This window comes from Squalius cephalus (assembly GCF_949319135.1).
Source record: "Squalius cephalus genome assembly, chromosome: 2".
Lineage (NCBI taxonomy): Eukaryota > Metazoa > Chordata > Actinopteri > Cypriniformes > Leuciscidae > Squalius > Squalius cephalus.
The window spans coordinates 15,489,315-15,514,748 of record NC_137123.1 but is presented as its reverse complement, the minus strand read 5'-3'; the positions used below and the strand labels follow the sequence as shown (position 1 = coordinate 15,514,748).

General features: G+C 36.3%; 3 protein-coding genes across 3 annotated transcripts in view; 2 read left to right on the top strand and 1 right to left on the bottom strand.

Moving 5' to 3' along the window:
• Window positions 1-25,434, bottom strand: part of LOC307152464 (afadin- and alpha-actinin-binding protein) — an 80,751-nt gene that overhangs the window by 29,240 nt on the left and 26,077 nt on the right. The window lies entirely within an intron of this gene.
• Window positions 708-4,947, top strand: LOC307152477 (pregnancy-specific beta-1-glycoprotein 5-like). Its single transcript, XM_079861161.1, has 9 exons — window positions 708-782; window positions 922-965; window positions 1,846-2,187; window positions 2,270-2,518; window positions 2,603-2,878; window positions 2,952-3,042; window positions 4,085-4,142; window positions 4,230-4,301; window positions 4,378-4,947. The coding sequence occupies exons 2-9, from the start codon at window positions 923-925 to the stop codon at window positions 4,447-4,449; spliced, it is 1,203 nt and encodes a 400-aa protein (XP_079717287.1). The 5' UTR covers window positions 708-782; window position 922; the 3' UTR covers window positions 4,450-4,947.
• LOC307152419 (B-cell receptor CD22-like) lies at window positions 946-25,087 on the top strand. The gene is made up of 10 exons (XM_079861056.1): window positions 946-965; window positions 12,199-12,351; window positions 12,475-12,518; window positions 20,475-20,816; window positions 20,898-21,146; window positions 21,230-21,490; window positions 21,564-21,654; window positions 22,015-22,057; window positions 23,744-23,979; window positions 24,111-25,087. Exons 2-10 carry the CDS (start codon window positions 12,278-12,280, stop codon window positions 24,163-24,165), a joined length of 1,395 nt encoding a protein of 464 aa, XP_079717182.1. The 5' UTR covers window positions 946-965; window positions 12,199-12,277; the 3' UTR covers window positions 24,166-25,087.

Sequence of the window (25,434 nt, the reverse complement as noted above, 5' to 3'; positions counted from 1 at the left end):
TGTGTGGAATGTTACAAAATAAAAGCGTTTGAGATGGCCTATATGTAGCAAGGGGTAAACAATAAAAAACATTTGTTTTTAAATAATAATAAAAAATTAAATAGTATGCAAGAAGAATGTCACTGCAACTTTGCCTTTCATCTCATTGTGTATTTTCTCCATCTGTGCAACCTATAAAGGCCCAAATGCCCTGTTCTGAAAAGGAAACTGGTCAAGAGGCTCGTCTTTGTGAGATTCAGGAATTACAGTGAATTATCAGTTATGAAATCATCAAATCCTCTTGATTTTTGCCTTTTACTCTGTGTTTATGTGAAATATCTGGGGTGATTTGTGTTTGTGTTGATGATAGTTTAAATGAAGTTAAAGAGAAGCTGTTTCTCAAGAGTTCATGATGAATCTTGCGTCAGCATACGCTTAAAAGAGAAAAAGGAAGCGGCTCTACAGAAGTGTAATTTTTAGTGCCATGTGAATGTGACGATGACGTTTCAGTGTCTTCAGTTCAGCTCCTCTGGGACTGAATATATGCATTAATACAGATTCAGAGAGACTTGAGTGACTTTTTAGGCATTTAATCATAATCAGACATTTTCATCTGGGTTTGCGGAATCATATTTCAAAAGATTTATATATTTGTGTGTGTAAATCTAGTACTCGTGTTGTTTGACTGGAAGAGGAGTGTTTTGCACTCATTCAGAGGAAGTGAAGAAAGACAGGAAGTGTGAAAACTCTTGCATAGAGATCATATGCAGTTTTTACACTCAGACCCTGCAGATTACAGTAAGGTAGGACACATATTCTAAGGTAGGGGGGCATAGAGAGATTATAGAATATGATATATTAAGTATACTTGTTTTATGTATCTATAAACACGCATCAGTCATACATTTGTGTAATTGTAGCAATCCTCCTCGTTTCTTCCAGAATGTTTGGTCTTTTCTCTCTGATTTCTCTGCTTGTGATTCCTGGTGAGTCTGAACTATAATTCTTATTTACACACACACACACAGTCACGAGATGCACACAAAAAGGGTAAGATCGATCCATGTGCAGTTTAATGGGGTAATCCATAATCATAAACCAGCCAGGCAAAGGGTCAAAATCCATACAAAGACAGTCCAAAAACTGGAAACAAAACAGGAATGGAACTAGAAGTGCAATCTGACATCAAACAAGGACTCCTTGACAATGACAATGACTGACACAGACAGGGTATAAATAGACAGATACAAACAATGTGAGTGGGAACAGCTGTGTGCAATGATCAGTGATGAGTTCAGACAAAGGATTATGGGAAATGCAGTTCATGATGTGGTTGTGATGGTATGGGGAAGAGACCTCTAGTGGACACCCAGGGTACACCAACCAGACACTTTGACACACACACTGAAGAAACCTCCATCTTTCAGGATGTTTTGTCTGTATTTCTGTATTTAAAGACAGTTCAATGTCTTTGTCAAGAATGTGTAGTGTCCACAGTTCTGCTAAACTGACACAGAAACCTTCGATATATATGACAGATCAACTTCCTGGAAATACTGGCTATTGGCGCCATGTTTGTGTTCATGTAAAGTGTTTGTTATCCTCTGGGTCGCATGTTACTAGAATATTTGGGATATAGAGATCATGAGTAGGATCAGTGATCAAATGTTGATCTTGTATTTTGTCTTGTGAAGTTACAAGAAGTAAAACTGAAGAGTAAAGCAATGTTTTTTTTTTTATATGAAAACAAGCAAAGCCAATACTGAAGTAGAAGCAGAATAAGTAAGAACTGCTTTTGTGTTGAAGAGAAAAGTAAAAACACACAGATGGTCAAATACAGTGTTTTTACTCTTTTATATTTTCCAGGGATTTGCAGTCAGGAATGGAAGGTTCAGTACACAAATATGATGAAATGTGTCCTAAAGGGTTCAACAACACTTTTATCAGCCACTTATAAACACCCAGATCGTCTCACTGTGACAGAGGTATTTTGGATGATAAACCCAGATAAAGAGAAGGCCATCAATCTGTTGGATCTTCCAGATTACGAAGGCAGAGTTGAGTATTTCCTCATTAAAAACCGAACAATGGTTCTCAGACTCAGTAATGTGAGACGTGAGGATGAAGGAATGTACTGCATCAGACTCATTACAAATGAAGAAAAACAAAGATTTCTGGGTTATCCTGGGATTGAGCTCAAAGTCACAGGTACAGTCAAACTAATATTGCACTGACAGATTTAATCTGTTCTTTCATATAAATATAAATGATGATTTGTCTGTGATTTCAGAGCTCAGAGTGGAGATTCCTAAAGAGGTCGTTGAGAAAGATTCCCCTGCTTTATTGTGTAAGAGCTCCTGTAACCTCTCAGACAGAACAGACTTTATCTGGTATAAAAACGGCGAGTCTTTATCAAAGTCGAGCGTCGGGAATCGGCTGACTCTGCAGTCGGTCAGCAGTGATGATACGGGAAACTACAGCTGTGCAGCGAGAGATCAGGAACATCTGCCGTCTCCTGCCGTCACTCTCAGCGTCAGATGTAACACACACTCTCAGCTTTCAGACAAATTCAGTCCAGACTCATCAAATGATGCACTGTGAGTCATTTATAGTCTTTTTTCAGATCCTCCACAGAGCGTCTCAGTGTCGTTCAGTCCGTCTGGTGTAATAGTGGAGGGAGATTCAGTGACTCTGAACTGCAGCAGTGACTCAAACCCTCCTGCTCTGAACTTCAGCTGGTTTAAGGAGAATGAAACCTCAGCTGTTGGATCTGGACAGAGTTTCAGCATCTCCAGCTTTAACTCCAGTTTCAGTGGACGCTTCTACTGTGAGGCTCAGAATAAATATGGATCTGGGAGATCAGCGTCTGTGTCTTTGTTCGTGTATGAAACAGCTGCAGGTATTGATATGTGCCGTTGGCTCTTATGCTGGTGTCATTATCAGCCGTGTGAATGATGTTTCTCTTCGCTCAGGTGGCCAGAGCACAGGTGTGTACGCAGCTGCTGGGATCGGGGCGGCGCTCATCGGCATCTGCATTATTGCTGTAGTGATAAAAATCCTCAGGTAAGTGTGTTTTGCTAGTTTCAGCCCAACGCAGTTTTCATTTTCACGTCCTGCGCCACGTTGTTTAAATAGCAAATGCATTTGTGCCCATTTGTACGCCGATGGGCTGCTGGTCTGAAAACGAGGTGTGTTTAGGCGCATTGATGGTAAATTAAATAAACTGTGTCATTGACCAACTGAAACCTGGTCTACAGTCAATGGCAAAATATTTTTTTGTTATTTAAAGAGCGCATTACTAATGAGCCTATAGGTGCGTCCACAGCACGTGTACACTCTGCTTGTTACACACACAGGGACGCGCAGCAGCACACAAACATGCCAAGTATTAAAAATAAAAGGATTACAATGTAAAAGATTAATATTGTGTACATAAAGATATGGTGAAATCCGGCTTTTCCCGTAGACGGTGTTCTTGTGCTTTAACCTCGCGCATAAGCACACTGTTAAAAAAAAAACTGTAAAATTTACGGTAAAATACCGGCAGCTGTGGTTGCCAGTCTTTTACCGTAAAAAATACGGTGGCAACCTTTTATGTTTTACGGGACTTAAATTTACGGGCAAAAAAAAAACACAATGTAAAGAAAACCTGTGAAATTTACGGTAACAAAATGTCAGCTTGGATGCCAGTATTTTACCGTTCAAATTACGAACATTTTTTACAGTGCAGATCCGTTTGCTCTCTGGAGAAGCGTTCAGTCTTTCCACTTGCAAATTCCTCTATGTAAATAGCGAATCCGCCATGGCGCGAGTGCAACTGATTTTTAAAGGGAATGGGAAATTACACTATGATTGTTTTTTTGCACGTTACGCCCAAAACACACCCATTACTCATTATGAGAATAGGGGCAACACTTTTAGACCATGCACCGCGCGCACCGACCATTTTTCCCGTTGTTAAACTAGCAAAAGTGGATTCGGACACGACTCTTGCGCCGTGCGCTTTAGACCATCGCTTAGATTGTTAAAATAGGGCTCTGTGTCTGTAGCGTCATAAAGATTCAGAGTCAGTTTGTGTTCATGTTCATTTCTTCTTCTCTCACAGGAAACGAGTGACTCCATCAGAAGAGCGAAACCACAGAGGATCACGACACCATAAAACAGTGAGACAATCTTCTCCTGCTTCTTCTCATGTGTGTCCTGTCAGTTATGAAGGGAGAATTGATTCTCTCATCACTGTGTGTCGTCAGGTCGAGTCTCCTGAGGACGCCTACATGACCCTTGACCCCAAGTCCAGATGTTCTGAGTACGACACACTGGATGTGAGTTATTCTGCTGTTGTTGTGAAGGTGTTACAGGAGATCTTATTTGTGATGCATATGTTCACTTCTTCTCTAGAATATGAAGAGATCCTGTGACACAGACAACCCTGAAGATCAGGACCCCATTTATCATAACACTGCCAATTGATTATTATACCTTATATTAATTTAACTTGACAGTTAATTTCATATTAATTTTTTAATGTTGTGCTGTAAAAATGAGAGAACATCTCAACAGTCAAATGCATCAATATAGTGCATGTTCACATTTAAAAACAAAATGCAGTATTGTATACATAAAACTTTCTGTTTGTGAACAATATAATAATATAATATGTTTGGGTAAAAATAAAAGGTAAATATTTGGGTATAACTTCTGGTAATACAATTTTTTTCTTTTTTTTCTTCTTTTTTTTTTTAAAGTTGACCTTAAGTCGAGCTCAATGGTCAAACATTTGTGCATGTTTAAAAAGCAACAGCAGAAAAACAGTTCAATTCAAAAACGTGTTCATGGTGAATTTCCCTCGCCATTATTGCATTCAGGATGTTTGCAACAGAGGACAATTATAGTCACTTTCCCTTTATTCACCTGCTTTAAAACGATATTGTCAAAAAGTGCTATACAAATAAAAATGAATTGAAACGACATTGTAAATCACTGTGGCTTTTTGAGCTATCAAAAATAAACAGAGGCAGGATTACAGCATGAGACCAGAAAACAGTCTTTATTCTCAACTCCTGCGTCAGAACGACGCATCAACTAAACTAAGGTCCTCGCTGCAGCCTGTAGCACGATGACGTAGCTGGATCAGATCCAACACGTACTGGACGCTGTTACGCACATGCGCGGTGGTGTGTTTTGGTGGTTTTTGGTCATATATGCATGCGCACTAGTAGATTGTGATTGGTGTTGTCAACTGGAGTGCATTCTCTAGTCACTACATGGAGATGTATCGAGTGCCATATAAACTGACCAGTTGCATTTGTTGTGGGGACTTATTTAAAGACTTCCTGTTTTTTAATGTACGTACATGTCCTGCAGACACTGAACAGCAAATTAAGAGGAACCTTATGTGCAGATCACTGACAAGATTTCTTTTCTTGATACTGTTATTATATTTACATTTTCCCTTGAATGTGTGCTGGTATTTTAAGTTGTTTACAGATCTTATTGTATTGTACCTTTTAAAATTACAGAGACAATTACTTGACTCATTTTTGCTTCCACTCAACAGCAAATATGACCTGAATAAAATAAAATGGCTTTTTTAAAAAAAAAAAAGTTCTCTATACACGCATAAAAAAAACACAACAACAACAACAACAACAAAAAACGGTGACGACATGCTATTAATCCATCAAATTTAGGTTTAAAATCATGTGATTTAAAATGTTGTAAAATTAACTATTTTGCATACAGAGATAAACTAGGATAATTTAAGCATCACATTTATGTAAATAAATACATCTATAATTACTTATTACTATTTATCAGTACTACTACTACACAGGTTAGAACATCATTTCAATACAATATTTAGCATACATGTCAGCGCATATGCATTATAACCCAGAGATCGGTACTGCGCATGCGTCTATGACGTTGCCAAAACACACCACCATCCAGTACGTATTGGATCTGATCCAGCTACGTCATCGTGCTAGAGGCTGCAGCGAGGGGTGTCTCAACTAAACTTTTTTTTTTTTTGTCTCAACTAAACTCTCAAACTCTCCCGCGTCTTAAAGGGGACGTGTCAAATATGCGTGTCTTGTAGGCTATGTGTGAATTATGCTTCAGTGATGTGTGATTGCATGTATCTGCCCCTACTACTGTTTGCGGAGTGGTTATTTAAAACAATTATTTCTATCGGCTGTTTTTCGGTGATGAATAGCGGCTGTGTTTTGTTGATATCCTTGTGACGCTGACCAAACAGAAAAGTTGTTTCTATGAAGAGTGTACTATTGCTATGGTTAATTTCCATATGGAATTTGGAGATTTTTAATACTGTATGCGACTGTTCCCAGTGCGACCATCAGGATGTGGTCTCTATACGGTCCGCTTATGACGTCTACATCATATTATTTGCCAGATTTTTCTTTTCTACTTTTGCATAAATCAAAATATCTGTGGCTGTATTTGTTGTTAGAAATATAGATTATAAATTGTATTATTACAACAAACGGTCTTAAAAACTGGGGAAAAATGGGCTTTTCTCTCACTAATATGATGTGCATGCAGGTACATGTGTCTTCCTGTAGATGGCGCGTCAGGTCGGTGAGGCTGTAGGTATGTGTTTGTGTGCGTGTGTGTGTGTGTGTGTGACGGCGCTGTCCGAGGTGCTGATCAAAATAAATAAATAAAAAAAATCCATCAACAGTGACGTGTGTGGAATGTTCATTGCTCTAATGGTACAAAATAAAAGTGTTTGAGATGCCTATAGGCCTCAAGACGAAAAACAATAAAAACATGTTTTTAAATAATAATAATAAGAAGAAATTCTATAGTAAGAATGTCACTGCAACTTTGCCTTTCATCTCATTGTGTATTTTCTACATCTGTGCAACCTATAAAGGCCCAAATGCCCTGTTCTGAAAAAAAAAAAAAAAAAAAAAAAAAAAAACCTGGGTAAAACTGGTCAAGAGGCTCTTCTTTGTGAGCTTCAGGAATTACAGTGAGTTATCAGTTATGAAATCATCAAATCGTCTTGATTTTTGCCGTTTACTCTGTGTTTATGTGAAATATCTGGGGTGATTTGTGTTTGTGTTGATGACTGTTAGACCTTACCGGGTGTTTTTACAGTAAAATACTGGCAACACTGTTGCCAGTAATTTACTGTTAATTGTGCAGTTCTTTACTGTAAAAATGCACTAAAACTCGAGTTAACTAATTTCACTTGCAGAAACCGACTGCCTTAAATTGACCAACTGTCATTTAAATGTATTAACTAAAATTTATAATGCATTAATAACGTGAGCAAAGTATTACTGTGAACTTCTTTCATTTGAAACCACAACAAAACTTTTGTAAATAAAAAGATTTCCACTGGACCAGCAACTACACAGTCACCGCCTGTTAAATAAAGCAACATGCAGCAAATCATCAATGTTTGTAGATCTTCTCCTGGACTGAAGCACAGGCTCTACTCTTCTGCACAACGGTGACCCAAAAAATACATTTTACAGTAAACTACTGGCAACAGTGTTGCCAGTATATACCTGTTTTATAACTTACAGTTTATTACTGTTAAAATACATTTTGTGGGTAGGGCTGGGCGATTTAAATCGCGATATTGTTATGCGCATCTCTTCAGTAAAGCCGGTTCCTTGATTAGTAGTAAATCACCATCACCTGCTTTCAGATGGAGCGGCATTTAGGGCTGAGGAAATAATTAAGTGATTAATTTAGTGATGATTGAGCATTATTGAAGACACCTGATGATAACAAGCAGAATCACTGAAGGAGCAAATCACAAATTGGAAGTTACCATTAAGGTGATGGGTGTTTGCTTTAGTTGGGCTCTAGACCATTATATGATTACTTTAATATTTACTGTTGTTCGTCTGCTGTTATTGATTTATAACAGTTAAATGAACAAAGTAAAATGTTATCTTATAGTGTTGTCTACGTTTTAACATAATCATACTGTGATCTGAAAAAGGAAACATATTGAGATAGTTTGGCTTAACTTGTTAGCAGCAGTTTTGTGATTCTTCAGCCTATGATTATCAGTACTTTACTTATAATTCAAATTTAATAAACATTGTTCTGATCAAAAAGACATTCAGATAAATTAATTTAAAACACAGACATCAATAATCAGCCTGTGAATCTCAACAATGGTGACAATAATAAAGCATGTTGCAGTGGCTGCCACCAATCACAACTCATTAATGGCTCCCATCATGCATTGCGGTATGAATAAATCATGATCTGAATTGTCTGTAATATGTATAATGTAATTTACTTTTCCTCATTGAATATTCTGCTCCTCACCATTGTTGAGATGCATAGACTGAATCTTGACATCTGTGTGTGCCTAAAAGAATATATTTTTTTAAAACATCTTTTAAGAAATCCTTTACATTACATCAAAAAATTCTGACCATTTCTTCAGATTCACAGTTATGCTGTAACCAACAACATAAATCGAAGTCAGAAAGAAGGATTTTAAAGAGTTCAGTGATCAAGTTCAAATGGTGATTGTCATAATATAACCAACACCATCAGATCACTTTTTATTCTTTGTTCAACTGGCAGTTTTAACTCAGATACAGCAGCCAAACAAAATCTAAAGTACACATAAAAGGGTCAGAGTCCAACTAAAGCAAACACCCATCACAATAATGGTAACTTACAATTTGCGATTTTCTCCTTCAGCGATTCTACTTGTTAACATCAGGTGTCTTCAATAATGCTCAATCATCACTAAATTAATCACTTAGTTATCTCATTAACTTAAACACTCTTGAGTGTGGACTCATACACTCCCAGGAGTGTTAATTTAACACTGGATGTTTCGCTGTGTACAAAGAGCCGTAGTTAACTGACAAGCTGAGCCATATCGCATTAATTATCGCTGGCGATACGTCCGCGATATTAATGCGATATGGCTCAGCTTGTCAGTTAACTACGGCTCTTTGTAGTAAATGCCGCTCCATCTGAAAGCAGGTGATGGTGATTTACTACTAATCAAGGAACCGGCTTTACTGATGAGATGCGCATAACAATATCGCGATTTAAATCGCCCAGCCCTATTTGTGGGTGTGTCTTTTTATCTTACACTGTTAACCCATTCAACCCCACAGGGAAATCCACACTACAAAGAGTAAAAGTAACATTGAGACAGTGTTGCAGTGAGATAATTAAGGGAATATGTAAGTGATTGTTGAGCATTAGTGATGAACACCTGCTGTTAGAACAGAAAATAGAGAAACACAAGAAATACAACTGACTTCCAGCCATTACACATTATTACACTTATTATTGTATGACTTTATTTCTGTCATACATCTACAGAAGTTGTTATTGAGATGTTTAATTGAAAATGTTTGGTTTGAAGTTACCGTTATAGAGATCAGTGCTTGCTTTAGTTGGGATGCTGATGCTAAAACATTCATTTTTCTTTTGCTGCTTGTGCCCCCACAGTTTATGATGATTGCGGTTATACTGATTATGGTGACAAAATCATCATATTGCCTGTTCATTCACTAAGGAATTCATCCTCATTTAAAAGTGTTACATTACCACTACTATGAAACCACAACAATAAATTACAATGATTCATTTTGTTTAACACATCATGCATAACCAGAGAAACAGAGCTATACTGTCTTTGAGAAACACAGAGATATCACAATTTAGCACATGAATCTCAACAACGGTGGCAATATATATATTTTTATTCATGCAGCAGTGCATGCTGGGAGTTTTATATTATCCTGGAACCCAGCATGCATTGCGACATGAAACTTTTGATTGTCACCATTGTTGAGATTCATGTGCTGATTGTTGATGTCTGTGTGTGTCTAATTCAAGCAGGAGTTTTTTTAATGCACTATATGATTACAATATTCTTCAGAAGACCTGATTACAGAAGTATTGATTTTATGTTGTAGATTCACAGATATATGCTAAATATGAAATACCCATAAATTCAAAGAATAAATACAGAAAAGATCAGAGAATCAGACATGTCCAGGATGATTGTGACATTATCACAAAATCCAAACACACCTGATCATCTTCCTCTTGACACTTTCTTGCCATAACAAATGTGTTTTATAAACTCACTGTTATAGCAGCCAGAGAGATGAATGGTAAGTAGTCAAGGGACAAGTGACCAACTAAAGCAAATACTGATCTCCATCATGGTGACAACAAACTTTATTATTAACTAAATCTCTGTTAATTCTCAACAAGAACTTTTGTACATGTATGAAAGAAATAATGTTAAACTGGTTTCACACTCAGTGTTGCTGGAAGTCAATTGTAGTTTTTGTGTTTCTCTTTTTTCTGTTCTTGTTTCTCTGTCCTTCAGTGATTCTGCTTATCAGGTGTTCATCAGTTTCTCAATTCACTCACTTCTTTTCATTCACTTTGTCAAGAGGACTTTATTAGTGAACTAATGTAGGGAATAGTGAATGAGGGTATAGGGTGTGATTGTGAAAACAGCCTCTGAGTGTCGATTTTGAGCAATGTTAATTCACAGTATATTCCTGTAGGCTAGTGTTGTTTTCTACGGTATATTACTGTTTTAATGGAAAATGGTATGATATTGTCAGAATTTGGCCTTTTTTTACAGCAAGGGTTAACAGTGTAGTTTAAATGAAGTCAAAGAGAAGCTGTTTCTCAAGAGTTCATGATGAATCTTGCGTCAGCATACACTTAAAAGAGAAAAAGGAAGCGGCTCTACAGAAGTGTAATTTTTAGTGTCATGTGAATGTGACAATGACGTTTCAGTGACTTCAGTTCATGTGACTGAATATATGCATTAAAGGGGTGATGAACTGAGAAATCCAAATTTCCTTGAGCTTTTGACATATAAGAGATCATCATACTATAATAATATCCTGTAAGTTTCAGAACTGAAAACTACCTTGTTAGTCCAATAAAAGCTTTTATAGACATCAGGCTCAGCAAACGACTCGTTTTTCAAAGTGGGGAACTATGACGTCAAAGAGGATAAAACACCGCCTCCACAAAAGAAGATCAACGCCTACTTCAACACGGCCTGTTTAGCCCCGCCCACCGATTCGCCCAAACATGCTAAATAACATGATAATTGCTAAACCGGATCGAGCTACTTACAAGCAATAAACATGCTGTTTACTAAATATTGTGCAGTTCCTGTTTGTGGAAGAAGACAGTCATAAGCTTCCTTCGGATTCCAGCATGGTTAAACTTTATTAAATCAGTCAATCACAATTTCCCGACATGGATCTGCCAGCAACATGTAAGTAACCATGTGTACTCGCCTGATCTGCGATCAGTGATTTCTGTGTAATTATTCAAGTTCAGATATTTCTCTTCAGTGACTAAACGACCAACTTCACATAATTTCTCGTAGTATTATGAAAATAATCTTTTTTAAACTGTTATTAAATTATATACAGAAAGCGATCAAAGAACGATCCCTTTCCAATCGCCCAAGCTGTCAATCAAACAGCACAGCGCGAGCCGCGAGAGCTTATCTGGACTCGTGATGAAATAATGACACTGTTACACTACACAACGAAGCTCTTACTGTGTATTCACATCGTGTTTGCATTGTGATTTGTAAGCATTTGTGAGAGTGCAAAAATTGCGTTGCAATGATAAGATCTTTATTCACGCGATCAACAGACTGTCTGTCATCTGCTCAGTGCTCATCATGCTGCAACCTTTCATGTGATGGAATAGATTTAAATATAATGCTTTAAACGATACTTTTCACGATTTGTTAATCTCGTTAGCTGTAATAGTAAAAACGTAGTAAAAGTTTTCGAGAGAGTTCATATAATACTAGCTATTTCATATGCAAGCATGTCAGCCAATCACAGCAGTGGGCGTTTACACTGCAGTCTCACAGCAGACACGCCCCTTAAAACAGAGCGTTCAAATCTGAAGCTGAAATCAGGCTTGGAAAAATGGCTTTTATTTATAAATTATGACAATTTTTGATGTAAAAATCATACTAACATTATAAGGGCACCCTAGGCAACATTATAAAATAATACAACAATCCAGTTCATGACCCCTTTAATACAGATTCAGAAAGGCTTGAGTGACTTTTAGGCATTTAATCATAATCAGACATTTTCATCTGGGTTTGTGGAATCATATTTCAAAATAATTATATATTGTTGTGTGTGTGTGTGTGTGTGTGTGTGTGTGTGTGTGTGTGTGTGTGTGTGTGAGAGAGAGAGAGTGTTATCTATGTCGTTTGACTGGAAAAGGAGTGTTTTGCACTCATTCAGAGGAAGTGAAGAAAGACAGGATGTGTGAAAACAGTTTACTCTTGCAAACAGATCATATGCAGTTTTACACTCAGACCCTGCAGATTACAGTAAGGTAGGACACATATATTTTACGATGCAAAAACATGTTTCAGCTTTAATAGAAAGATTATTGATCTGCAAACAGACGTCAGTCTTACATTTGTGTAATTGTAACAATCCTCCTCGTGTCTTCCAGAATGTTTGGTCTTTTCTCTCTGATTTCTCTGCTTTTGATTCCTGGTGAGTCTGAACCGAATTCTTATTTACACACACACACACACACACACACACACACACACACACACACGCTGAAGAAATCTCCATCTTTCAGGATGTTTTGTCTGTATTTAAAGACAGTTTAATGTCTATGTCAAAAATCCGATATATATCACACATCAAATAAGTCTGTTTAGACTAGGGCTGTGCGATATATATCGTGAGATTGTTATGCGCATCTCGTCAGTAAAGCCGGTTCCTTGATTAGTAGTAAATCACCATCACCTGCTTTCAGATGGAGCGGCATTTACTACAAAGAGCCGTAGTTAACTGACAAGCTGAGCCATATCGCATTAATATCGCGGACGTATCACCAGCGATACTTAATGCGATATGGCTCAGCTTGTCAGTTAACTACGGCTCTTTCACAGCAAAAACTCCAGTGTTAAATTAACACTCCTGGGAGTGTATGAGTCCACACTCAAGAGTGTTTAAGTTAATGAGATAATTAAGTGATTAATTTAGTGATGATTGAACATTATTGAAGACACCTGATGTTAACAAGCAGAATCACTGAAGGAGAAAATCACAAATTGTAAGTTACCATTAAGGTGATGGGTGTTTGTTTTAGTTGGGCTCTAGACCATTATATGTGTACTTTAGATTTTATTTGGCTGCTGTATCTGAGTTATAACTGACAGATAAACAAAGAAAAAAAAAGTGATCTGATGGTGTAGGTTATATTATGACAATCGTCATTTGAACTTGATCACTGAACTCAGTGAACTGGTTAGTGAATCTGCATAAATGCCCAGAATTTTTGATATAATATAAAGGATTTCTTAAAAGTTGTTAAAAAAAATCAATCTTTTAGGCACACACAGATGTCAAGATTCAGTCTATGCATCTCAACAATGGTGAGGAGCAGAATATTCAATTAGGAAAAGTAAATTACATAGACAATTCAGATCATAATTTATTCATACCGCAATGCATGATGGGAGCCATTAATGAGTTGTGATTGGTGGCAGCCACTGCAACATGCTTTATTATTGTCACCATTGTTGAGATTCACAGGCTGATTATTGATGTCTGTGTTTTAAATGAATTTATCTGAATGTCTTTTGATCAGAACAATGTTTATTAAATATTTAGAATTATAAGTAAAATACTGATAATCATAGGCTGAAGAATCACTAAACGGCTGCTAACAAGTTAAACCAAACTATCTCAATAAGTTTCCTTTTTCAAATCACAGCATGATTATGTCAAAACATAACCAACACTATAAGATAGATAACATTTTACTTTGTTCATTTAACTGTTATAAATCAATAACAGCAGACAAACAACAGTAAATATTAAAGTAAACATATAATGGTCTAGATCCCAACTAAAGCAAACACCCATCACCTTAATGGTAACTTACAATTTGTGATTTTCTTCTTCAGTGAGTCTGCTTGTTAACATCAGGTGTCTTCAATAATGCTCAATCATCACTAAATTAATCACTTAATTATCTCCTCAGCCCTAAATGCCGCTTCATCTGAAAGCAGGTGATGGCGATTTACTACTAATCAAGGAACCGGCTTTACTGACGAGATGCGCATAACAATCTCACGATATATATCGCACAGCCCTACACTGTTAGCCCTTGCTGTAAAAAAAGGCGTAATTCAGACAGTATCATACCATTTTCCATTAAAACAGTAATATACCGTAGAAAACAAAACTAGCCTACAGGAATATACTGTGAATTAACAGTGCTCAAAATCGACACTCAGAGGCTGTTTTCCCAATCACACCCTATACCCTCATTCACTATTCCCTACATTAGTTCACTAATAAAGTCCACTTGACAGAGTGAATGAAAAGAAGTGAGTGAATTGAGACACTGATGAACACCTGATAAGCAGAATCACTGAAGGACAGAGAAACAAGAACAGAAAAAAGAGAAACACAAAAACTACAATTGACTTCCAGCAACACTGAGTGTGAAACCAGTTTACAAACCAGTTTACGATTATTTCTTTCATACATGTACAAAAGTTCTTGTTGAGAATTAACAGAGATTTAGTTAATAATAAAGTTTGTTGTCACCATGATGGAGATCAGTATTTGCTTTAGTTGGTCACTTGTCCCTTGACTACTTACCATTCATCTCTCTCTGGCTGCTGTAACAGTGAGTTTATAAAACACATTTGTTATGGCAAGAAAGAGTCAAGAGGAAGAAGATGATCAGGTGTTTTTATTCTTTTGTGATGATGTCACAGTCATCTTGGATTATCTGATTTTCAGATTTTTCCTGTATATATTCATTGAAATTATGGGTATGTCATATTTAGCATAAAACTGTGTATCTACAAAATGAAATCAAAATTTCTGTAATCATGTCTTCTGAAAATAACAATCATATAGTGCATTCAATTTTATTTTACTCCTGCTTGGCTCAGACACACACAGATATCAACAATCAGCACATGAATCTCAACAATGGTGAAAAGTTTCATGTCGCAATGCATGCTGGGTTCCAGGATAATATAAAACTCCCAGCATGCACTGCTGCATGAATAAAAGAAAAAAGAAAAAATATTGCCACCATTGTTGAGATTAATGTGCTAAATTGTGATATCTCTGTGTTTCTACAATATATCGTAGCTTTTTTTTTTGGTTTATGCATGATGTGTTAAAAAAAATTAGTCATAGCAATTTATTGCTGTAGTTTCACAGTAGTGCTAATGTAACATTTTTGATCGAGGATAAAACTATGAATGAATAAGAATTAATTCCTTAGTGAATGAACCGGCAATATGATGAATTTGTCACCATAAGCATTACAACCGCAATCATTCATAAACTGTGTGTGTGCACAAGTGTGACTTGCAAAAACACAGTAGCAAAAGAAAAATTAATGTTTTAGCATCAGCATCCCAACTAAAGCAAGCACTGATCTCTATAATGGTAACTTCAAACAAACATTTTCAATTAAACATCTTAATAACAACTTCTGTAGATGTATGACAGAAATAAAGTCATACTGGTTAATAATAAGTGTAATAATGTGTAATGGCTGGAAGTCAGTTGTAGGTCTTGTGTTTCTCTATTTTCTGTTCTAACAGCAGGTGTTCATCACTAATGCTCAATCATCACTTACATATTCACTTAATTATCTCACTGCAACACTGTCTCAACGTTACTTTTACTCTTTGTAGTGTGGATTTTCCTGTGGGGTTGAAAGGGTTAACAGTGTAAGATAAAAAGTCACACCCACAAAATGTATTTTAACAGTAATAAACTGTAAGTTATAAAACTGTTTTATACTGGCAACACTGTTGCCAGTAGTTTACTGTAAAAATATTTTTTTTGGGTCACCATTGTGCAGAAGAGTAGAGCCTGTGCTTCAGTCCAGGAGAAGATCTACAAACATTGATGATATGCTGCATGTTGCTTTATTTAACAGACGGTGACTGTGTAGTTGCTGGTCCAGTGGAAATATCTTTATGTTCAAAAGTTTTTTAGTGGTCTCAAATGAAAGAAGTTCACAGTTATACTTTGCTCACATTATTAATGCATTATACATTTTAGTTAATACATTTAAATGACAGTTGGTCAATTTAAGGCAGTCGGTTTCTGCAAGTGTAATTAGTTAACTTGAATTAGAATTTAGTGCATTTTTACAGAAACAAACTAGATTACACTAAAGAACTGTACAATTAACAGTATTTTGCTGGCAACAGTGTTGCCAGTATTTTACTGTAAAAAAACCCGGTAAGGTCTAACAGTGTAGTTTAGACACTTCCAATACTGCACTGTAAACCCTAACGCTCAAAATAATTAATTGGTTTGAGTAGGACAAACTTAAATTTAACTAATTAGTTCAGTCAAATTAACTTGTATGAGTATTTAGCACTTTCTTTTTCTTTCAAGTTCACAGAACTGATATATTTTAAGTAAACTGAACTGTTTAATTGTTTTGAGTTTTATGAAATTATTTATTTTAATTTAGACAAACTTAAGTTTAACTGAAACGGCTGGGATGTCTATTTCCCAGCATGCTTTGCCGATGGCACTCGAAAGGGAGAGAAAACGCTAAAATTAAGTGTAATATAATGTTGTTGTTTTGTGTGTGTAAGATTAATGTGAAGTGTGAGATTTAGTAGTGATTAATGTTTTGTTATGCTAATTTAGAAGAATTTCTGTTAATGTTGGCTTTACACTGTAAAAAATAAAATCTTGAAAAAACGGTCAATGACTGTCAGCAACGGCTGCCAAACAAAAACCGTAAAATTAATGTAAAATATCCTAATTCAAATAAGTGAAAAATACTTTTACAGAAATCTTCATTAATCTTTTTTAACAGAAATACAGTTACTTCACATTTATTTTCTGATTTTTTTTACTGAAATACATGCTGTTAACTACATGCATGATTTGCTGTGACTAACATCACTGCATCAGCAACTACACAGTTACTGTCAGTTAAATAAAGCAACATGCAGCAGATCATCAGTGTTTTTTTGCTCATCCTGGACTGAAGCTCAGGCTCTACTCTTCAACACAATGGTGACACACGAAACACACCATACAGAAACACTTTAAAACCCAACAGAACATTAAACACTACCAGATCTCTCAGGATCTCAGCATCTTCACTTATTACAATCCAGACTTTATTTCTTTCATACTAACATTCTTATTGAGAATTAACAGAGGTTTAGAAGTTGAAGCTTTATTGAAAATAATAAAGTTTGATGTCACCATGATGGAGATCAGTGTTTGTTTTAGTTGGGCTCTTGACCGTTTAATCTTTAACTTGAGTTTTCTCTGGTTGCTTTAACTGTGTGTCTCTGATGCATGTTAGTTATGGTAAGAATCCAAGAAAAACTCAGATCAGATGATGTTGGTCACTTTTAAGTGATAATAGTCATCATGTAATGTCCTGCTTCATTGCTACCACCTGAAGTGTAATATCTGATTAAGTTGATAAATATTAGTTGTTAATTATATTACAATACAATAATTAAACATTGACATTGTATATAGGGCTGTGCGATATATATCGTGAGATTGTTATGCGCATCTCGTCAGTAAAGCCGGTTCCTTGATTAGTAGTAAATCACCATCACCTGCTTTCAGATGGAGCGGCATTTACTACAAAGAGCCGTAGTTAACTGACAAGCTGAGCCATATCGCATTAATATCGCGGACGTATCACCAGCGATACTTAATGCGATATGGCTCAGCTTGTCAGTTAACTACGGCTCTTTCACAGCAAAAACTCCAGTGTTAAATTAACACTCCTGGGAGTGTATGAGTCCACACTCAAGAGTGTTTAAGTTAATGAGATAATTAAGTGATTAATTTAGTGATGATTGAACATTATTGAAGACACCTGATGTTAACAAGCAGAATCACTGAAGGAGAAAATCACAAATTGTAAGTTACCATTAAGGTGATGGGTGTTTGTTTTAGTTGGGCTCTAGACCATTATATGTGTACTTTAGATTTTATTTGGCTGCTGTATCTGAGTTATAACTGACAGATAAACAAAGAAAAAAAAAGTGATCTGATGGTGTAGGTTATATTATGACAATCGTCATTTGAACTTGATCACTGAACTCAGTGAACTGGTTAGTGAATCTGCATAAATGCCCAGAATTTTTGATATAATATAAAGGATTTCTTAAAAGTTGTTAAAAAAAATCAATCTTTTAGGCACACACAGATGTCAAGATTCAGTCTATGCATCTCAACAATGGTGAGGAGCAGAATATTCAATTAGGAAAAGTAAATTACATAGACAATTCAGATCATAATTTATTCATACCGCAATGCATGATGGGAGCCATTAATGAGTTGTGATTGGTGGCAGCCACTGCAACATGCTTTATTATTGTCACCATTGTTGAGATTCACAGGCTGATTATTGATGTCTGTGTTTTAAATGAATTTATCTGAATGTCTTTTGATCAGAACAATGTTTATTAAATATTTAGAATTATAAGTAAAATACTGATAATCATAGGCTGAAGAATCACTAAACTGCTGCTAACAAGTTAAACCAAACTATCTCAATAAGTTTCCTTTTTCAAATCACAGCATGATTATGTCAAAACATAACCAACACTATAAGATAGATAACATTTTACTTTGTTCATTTAACTGTTATAAATCAATAACAGCAGACAAACAACAGTAAATATTAAAGTAAACATATAATGGTCTAGATCCCAACTAAAGCAAACACCCATCACCTTAATGGTAACTTACAATTTGTGATTTTCTTCTTCAGTGAGTCTGCTTGTTAACATCAGGTGTCTTCAATAATGCTCAATCATCACTAAATTAATCACTTAATTATCTCCTCAGCCCTAAATGCCGCTTCATCTGAAAGCAGGTGATGGCGATTTACTACTAATCAAGGAACCGGCTTTACTGACGAGATGCGCATAACAATCTCACGATATATATCGCACAGCCCTAATTGTATATAGCCATCTACATTTTATGTAACTTAATATATTAGAGATTTGACTGTCATATTAGTGAATCAGATCATCATATGATGAATATAACATCACCAATGAATGACCAAGATCATCTGATATTTTCTCCTTCATTTATTGCTATAACAAATGTGTATCACTTACACAGTTAAAGCAGCCAGAGAAAACTAAAAGTTAAAAAGTCAAGGGTCATGAGCCCAACTAAAGCAGACACTGATCTCAATCATGGTAACATCAAATTTATTTTAAAGTTTTTTACACTTTATTTAAATTAGCATATTTTACTTTAATTTTATGGTTTTTGTTTGGCAGCCGCAGCTGCCTGTCATTTGACCATTTTTTAACGATTTTTTACAATGAAGGTATTTGATCATAATAATGCAGGAAACACCTGTAAAATAACAGTGTTTTTCAGTTTATTTAATTTAGGATGTTTTACAGTTTTTTGGGGAGCTGTTCTTTTACTGTTCTGTTACTGTTTAGTTACAGATTATATTTGTAATTTTACATACATTTTTATGTAATTTAAGAAAACAGAAAAAATACTATATGAAAAATACAATCAATTTTCTGTATAAAAAATGTGAATTACTGGAATTTGTCATTAATGTCAAAACACCTAAAATAACTAATAATAAATAAATCATTTTTATTTTACAGATATTGTAATTTTACAGTGTTTTGAGTACAATTTAAAATTAAAGAAAATGATCGTCAAAAAATCACAGTTATTTTCTGTCAAATTAGGATTTTTTTACAGCGTAAGATAGTTACCATCATGGTGACAAGTGGTGCATGCATCTTGATTTGAGAGCAAATATTCCTTTTATATTGATGCGCTCGTACAGCAAGTGTTTCTGTATAACAAACTATTGCTAATATGTTAGCAGATTATGTTAGCAGATTAGCTTTTAAAAGAATAGTTTATACTAATAAAAGTGTTCATATTAAGATTACATGAAAGTTTTAAGTTATTTGTATGAATTATTGTACTTTGAATTTCAGTGATTCAGGTCAAATGATTGTGAAATAATGATTATGTTAAAACATAACCAACACCATCAGATCACATTTTCTCTTTGTTCATCTGGCTGTTATAACTCATGTACAGCAGTCAAACAAAATCTAAAGTTAATGATTTAAGGGTCAAGAGCCCAACTAAACTAAACACCAATCACCATAATGGTGACTTAAAATTGCGGTTTTCTCCTTCAGTGATTCTGCTTCTAACATCAGGTGTCTTCAATGTTGGCAATAAAAAAACAAAGTTTAAAAAAAAAATGTTGTAAATTTTACTCATTTTAAATGGTTACCTTTTAAGGAATTAATTTGATTAATTATTACTCAATTCTAATTTGTTAAATTTAATAATATTGCTTGTAATCTGTTGCCTCGATTTTATTGATTAGACATATTGTATTCTTTTTTACAGTGTATGGTCAAAATCAGTGTTTTCCTGTTTTATATTTTCCAGGGATTTGCAGTCAGGAATGGAAGGTTCAGTACACACAGATGATGAAATGTGTCCTAAAGGGTTCAACAACATATTTAACAGGCACTTATAAACACCCAGATCGTGTCACTGTGACAGAGGTATTTTGGACCGTAAACCCAGAAAAAGGGAAGTCCATCAATCTGTTGAATCATTCAGATTACGAAGGCAGAGTTGAGTATTTCCCCAATAAAGACCGAAAATTTGCTCTCAGACTCAGTAGTGTGAGACGTGAGGATGAAGGAATGTACTGCATCAGAATCATTACAAATGAAGAAAAACAAAACTATCTGGGTTATCCTGGGATTGAGCTCAAAGTCACAGGTACAGTCAAACTTATATTGCACTGACAGATTTACTCTGTTCTTCATATAAATATAAATTATGATTTGTCTGTGATTTCAGAGCTCAGAGTGGAGATTCCTGAAGAGGTCGTTGAGAAAGATTCCCCTGCTTTATTGTGTAAGAGCTCCTGTAGCCTCTCAGACAGAACAGACTTTATCTGGTATAAAAACGGCGAGTCTTTATCAGAGTTGAGCGTCGGGAATCGGCTGATTCTGTGGTCGGTCAGCAGTGATGATACGGGAAACTACAGCTGTGCAGCGAGAGATCAGGAACATCTGCCGTCTCCTGCCGTCACTCTCAGCATCAGATGTAACACACACTCTCAGCTTTCAGACAAATTCAGTCCAGACTCATCAAATGATGCACTGTGAGTCATTTTAGTCTTTTTTCAGATCCTCCGAAGAGCGTCTCAGTGTCGGTCAGTTCATCGGGAGATTCAGTGACTCTGAACTGCATCAGTGACTCAAACCCTCCTGCTCTGAACTTCAGCTGGTTTAAGGAGAATGAAACCTCAGCTGTTGGATCTGGACAGAGTTTCAGCATCTCCAGCTTTAACTCCAGTTTCAGTGGACGCTTCTACTGTGAGGCTCAGAATAAATATGGATCTGGGAGATCAGCGTCTGTGTCTTTGTTCGTGTCTGAAACAGTTGCAGGTATTGATATGTGCCGTTGGCTCTTATGCTGGTGTCATTATCAGCCGTGTGAATGATGTTTCTCTTCGCTCAGGTGGCCAGAGCACAGGTGTGTACGCAGCTGCTGGGATCGGGGCGGCGCTCATCGGCATCTGCATTATTGTTGTGGTGATAAAAATCACACGGTATAGAAAACTGCTGTGGAAATATATGATGTATTTATAACTCACAGGTCATATTAATCACTTTTATGACACATTTAATCCTGTATTTCCCCCTTTTAAGATGTGCATTTCCATGATATAGATCAGTGGTTCTCAACTCCAGTCCTCAGGACCCGTTGCTCTGCACATTTTGTATGTCTCTCTTATCTGACACACTCAGTTCAGTTCATGGAGTCTCTCTTAACGAGCTGATGATCTGAATCAGGTGTGTTAAAATAAGGGAGACATACAAAATGTGCAGAGCAGCGGGTCCCGAGGACTGGAGTTGAGAACCACTGCAATATGATGCTGTATGTTTCCAAATTCTCTTCTCTCTGTTAGGAAAGCAGGAGATACTGGCGTCCAAGGTGGCGTATCAAAACAGGCAAGTCTAGAAAAGTGTCTATTTCAGCACATTTTAAGGCAATTATGATCCCAATTGGTGAACATGATTTCTCAAAGTACACAGCAAAATCCCCAGTATTAAATTAACACTGCTCAGTGTTTATATGAGTCCACACTCAGAGTGTTATAATTAACACTGAAGCAGTGTTAAAGTTAATGAGATAATTAAGTGATTAATTGATTAATTTAGTGATGATTGAGCATTAGTGAAGACATCTGATGTTAATAAGCAGAATCACTGAAGGAGAAAGTAATTTTTTTAAATGGTCACCATTATGGTGATTGATGTTTAGTTTAGTTGGGCTCTTGACCCTTACTTTCTAATTTTAGATTTTGTTTGGCTGCTGTAATTCGGTTATAACAGCCAGATGAACAAAGAGCAAATGTGATCTGATGGTGTTGGTTGTGTTTTAACATAATCATTAGTTGGCCTGAATCACTGAAATCATTGAGAGTATAATTTCTGAGTTACGTTTAATGGATTATAAGCAGCACTGTCCTTGTCGAGCATGCCATTTTTAGCCTTTTCAATCAAAACCAAATGATCAAATCAATTACGAAAAAAAAAAAATCTTTAAAAGTGTTCTTTTCAGGCACACACAGACATTAAGAATTAGTGTATGAATCATAAGCTCATTATTTATTCATGCAGCAATGCATGATGGGAGCCATGAATGAGTTTTGATTGGTGGTACCCAGAATGCACTGCAACATGCTTTATTATTGTCACCATTGTTGAGATTCACAGGCTGATTATTGATGTCTGTGTCTAAAAATATATATATATGTGAACAACGTTTAGGAAATTATTTGGATTACATTGTACAAGTTAAAACTATTATGCTTTTCAAGGACAGTGATTATAATAAAACACAACCAACACCATCAGATCACTTTTTCTCTTTGTTCTTCTGGCTGTTGTAACTGAAGTACAGCATCCAAACAAAATCTAAAGTTAATGATTTAAGGGTCAACAGTCCAACTAAAGAAAACACTGATCACCATAACGGTGACATACCAATTACGTTTTTTCTCCTTCAGTGATTCTGCTTGTTATCATCAGGTGTCTTCAATAATGCTCAACCATCACTAAATTAATCACTTAATTATCTCATTAACTTTAACACTGCTTCAGTGTTACTTATAACAGTGGTTCTCAACTCCAGTCCTCGGGACCCACTGCTCTGCACATTTTGTATGTCTCCCTTATTTAACACACCTGAATCAGATCATCAGCTCGTTAAGAGAGACTCCATGAACTGAACTGAACGTGTCAGATAAGAGAGACATACAAAATGTGCAGAGCAACGGGTCCTGAGGACTGGAGTTGAAAACCACTGACTTATAACACTCTGAGTGTGGACTCTTATAAACACTGTGAGTGTTAATTTAACACTGGGGATTTTGCTGTATACAACATGTTCCTGGATAAACATCTTTATTGATCCTGGAACAACATTCCAATCAACCAATCAGATTTGAGGGACAAGTTTACAGTTTATGTCAAGTTTAGGCTTAAAATCAGGATTAGGTGCTTCTACATCAGTGTTATTCACCTATCATTCAAGTTATGGGTATAGTGGGACTAAATTTTCGGACAGGAATGTTGATCCAGGAACAGTGACCGATTGTAGTGTGAACATCTGGACTGTGTGTGTTCGTTCAGGAAAACATCAGCACAGCGGGGACGAATCAGATGAGCACGAGTGATTCAGGCGTTCAGAATGACTTGATGTACGCAAGCATCGCTCAGAAGAGACCCAGGAAGCCTCAGAGCGCTGGAGATGAAGACGAGGTTCAGTACGCCACCGTCCAGCACCACAGAAACACAGGGAACACGAGTGTGAAGGCTGAAGGTCAGTCTGGAGACGTGAGGGATCGTGGTCCTGCTGACTCTGCCAGGTGAGGCGCACTTCGTTACTCACCGTTAAAGATTTGAACAAATCCCTCAAACTCTGCAGGCGACTCAGAGAAACAAGGTTTTATGTGTATGATTAATCTGATTTGGTCTTTTTTTTACACTTATTGAACAGATCTGATGATTCCAGTGTGATCTACAGCAGCATCAATGTTGCAGGAAGATTCTGAGCATCTGATCACAAACACCTGAACTGCTACTGAACCATCGTGTCAACACGCTGACATGTCCTAAATGTGGCATTAAATGGAAGTGGCAACCAACGTTAATACCATACTGTGATCTGTTTCTGAGTGAATCTTTTGTGTGTGTGTGTGTGTGTGTGTGTGTGTGTGTTACTGTTTTGGATATATGAAGTCTGTATAAATTGTGTTTTCCTGCAGAGTGTGTTGCTCATTCACAAGCTGCTTCATCACAGACACATGACTAATAGAATATTTGCGAGTTTTGTTTCATACTGTGAACTGCATGTAAATATCACTTCATCCACTGTTTTTCTGTGTAATAAAATATCCAGTGTGGTGTATTTAATGTGAAGAAACATATTAAATAGGGCTGGGCGATTTAAATCGCGATATTGTTATGCGCATCTCATCAGTAAAGCCGGTTCCTTGATTAGTAATAAATCGCCATCACCTGCTTTCAGATGAAGCGGCATTTACTACAAAGAGCCGTAGTTAACTGACAAGCTGAGCCAAATCACATCAATATCGCGGACGTATCGCCAGCGATATTTAATGCGATATGGCTCAGCTTGTCAGTTAACTACGGCTCTTTGTACACAGCGAAACATCCAGTGTTAAATTAACACTCCTGGGAGTGTATGAGTCCACACTCAAGAGTGTTTAAGTTAATGAGATAACTAAGTGATTAATTTAGTGATGATTGAGCATTATTGAAGACACCTGATGTTAACAAGTAGAATCGCTGAAGGAGAAAATCGCAAATTGTAAGTTACCATTATTGTGATGGGTAGTTGCTTTAGTTGGACTCTGACCCTTTTATGTGTACTTTAGAATTTGTTTGGCTGTTGTAACTGAGTTAAAACTGCCAGTTGAACAAAGAATAAAAAGTGATCTGATGGTGTTGGTTATATTATGACAATCATCATTTGAACTTGATTACTGAACTCATTAAAATCCTTCTTTCTGACTTCGATTTATGTTGTTGGTTACAGCATAACTGTGAATCTGAAGAAATGGTCAGAATTTATGAAATAATATAAAGGATTTTTTAAAAGATGTTTTAAAAAAAAATCATTCTTTTAGGCACACACAGATGTCAAGATTCAGTCAATGCATCTCAACAATGGTGAGGAGCAGAATATTCAATGAGGAAAAGTAAATTACATAGACAATTCAGATCATAATTTATTCATACCGCAATGCATGATGGGAGCCATTAATGAGTTGTGATTGGTGGCAGCCACTGCAACATGC

Excerpts from the sequence above, each read along its gene's own strand:
- LOC307152477 (XM_079861161.1), top strand. The coding sequence starts at position 923 with ATGTTTGGTCTTTTCTCTCTGATTTCTCTGCTTGTGATTCCTG. Across the intron at positions 2,188-2,269 it reads GATTGAGCTCAAAGTCACAG|AGCTCAGAGTGGAGATTCCT; the intron begins GTACAGTCAAAC and ends CTGTGATTTCAG. Across the intron at positions 4,143-4,229 it reads GATCACGACACCATAAAACA|GTCGAGTCTCCTGAGGACGC; the intron begins GTGAGACAATCT and ends GTGTGTCGTCAG.
- LOC307152419 (XM_079861056.1), top strand. The coding sequence starts at position 12,278 with ATGTGTGAAAACAGTTTACTCTTGCAAACAGATCATATGCAGTTTTAC. Across the intron at positions 12,519-20,474 it reads TTCTCTGCTTTTGATTCCTG|GGATTTGCAGTCAGGAATGG; the intron begins GTGAGTCTGAAC and ends TATATTTTCCAG. Across the intron at positions 22,058-23,743 it reads AAGGTGGCGTATCAAAACAG|GAAAACATCAGCACAGCGGG; the intron begins GCAAGTCTAGAA and ends GTGTTCGTTCAG.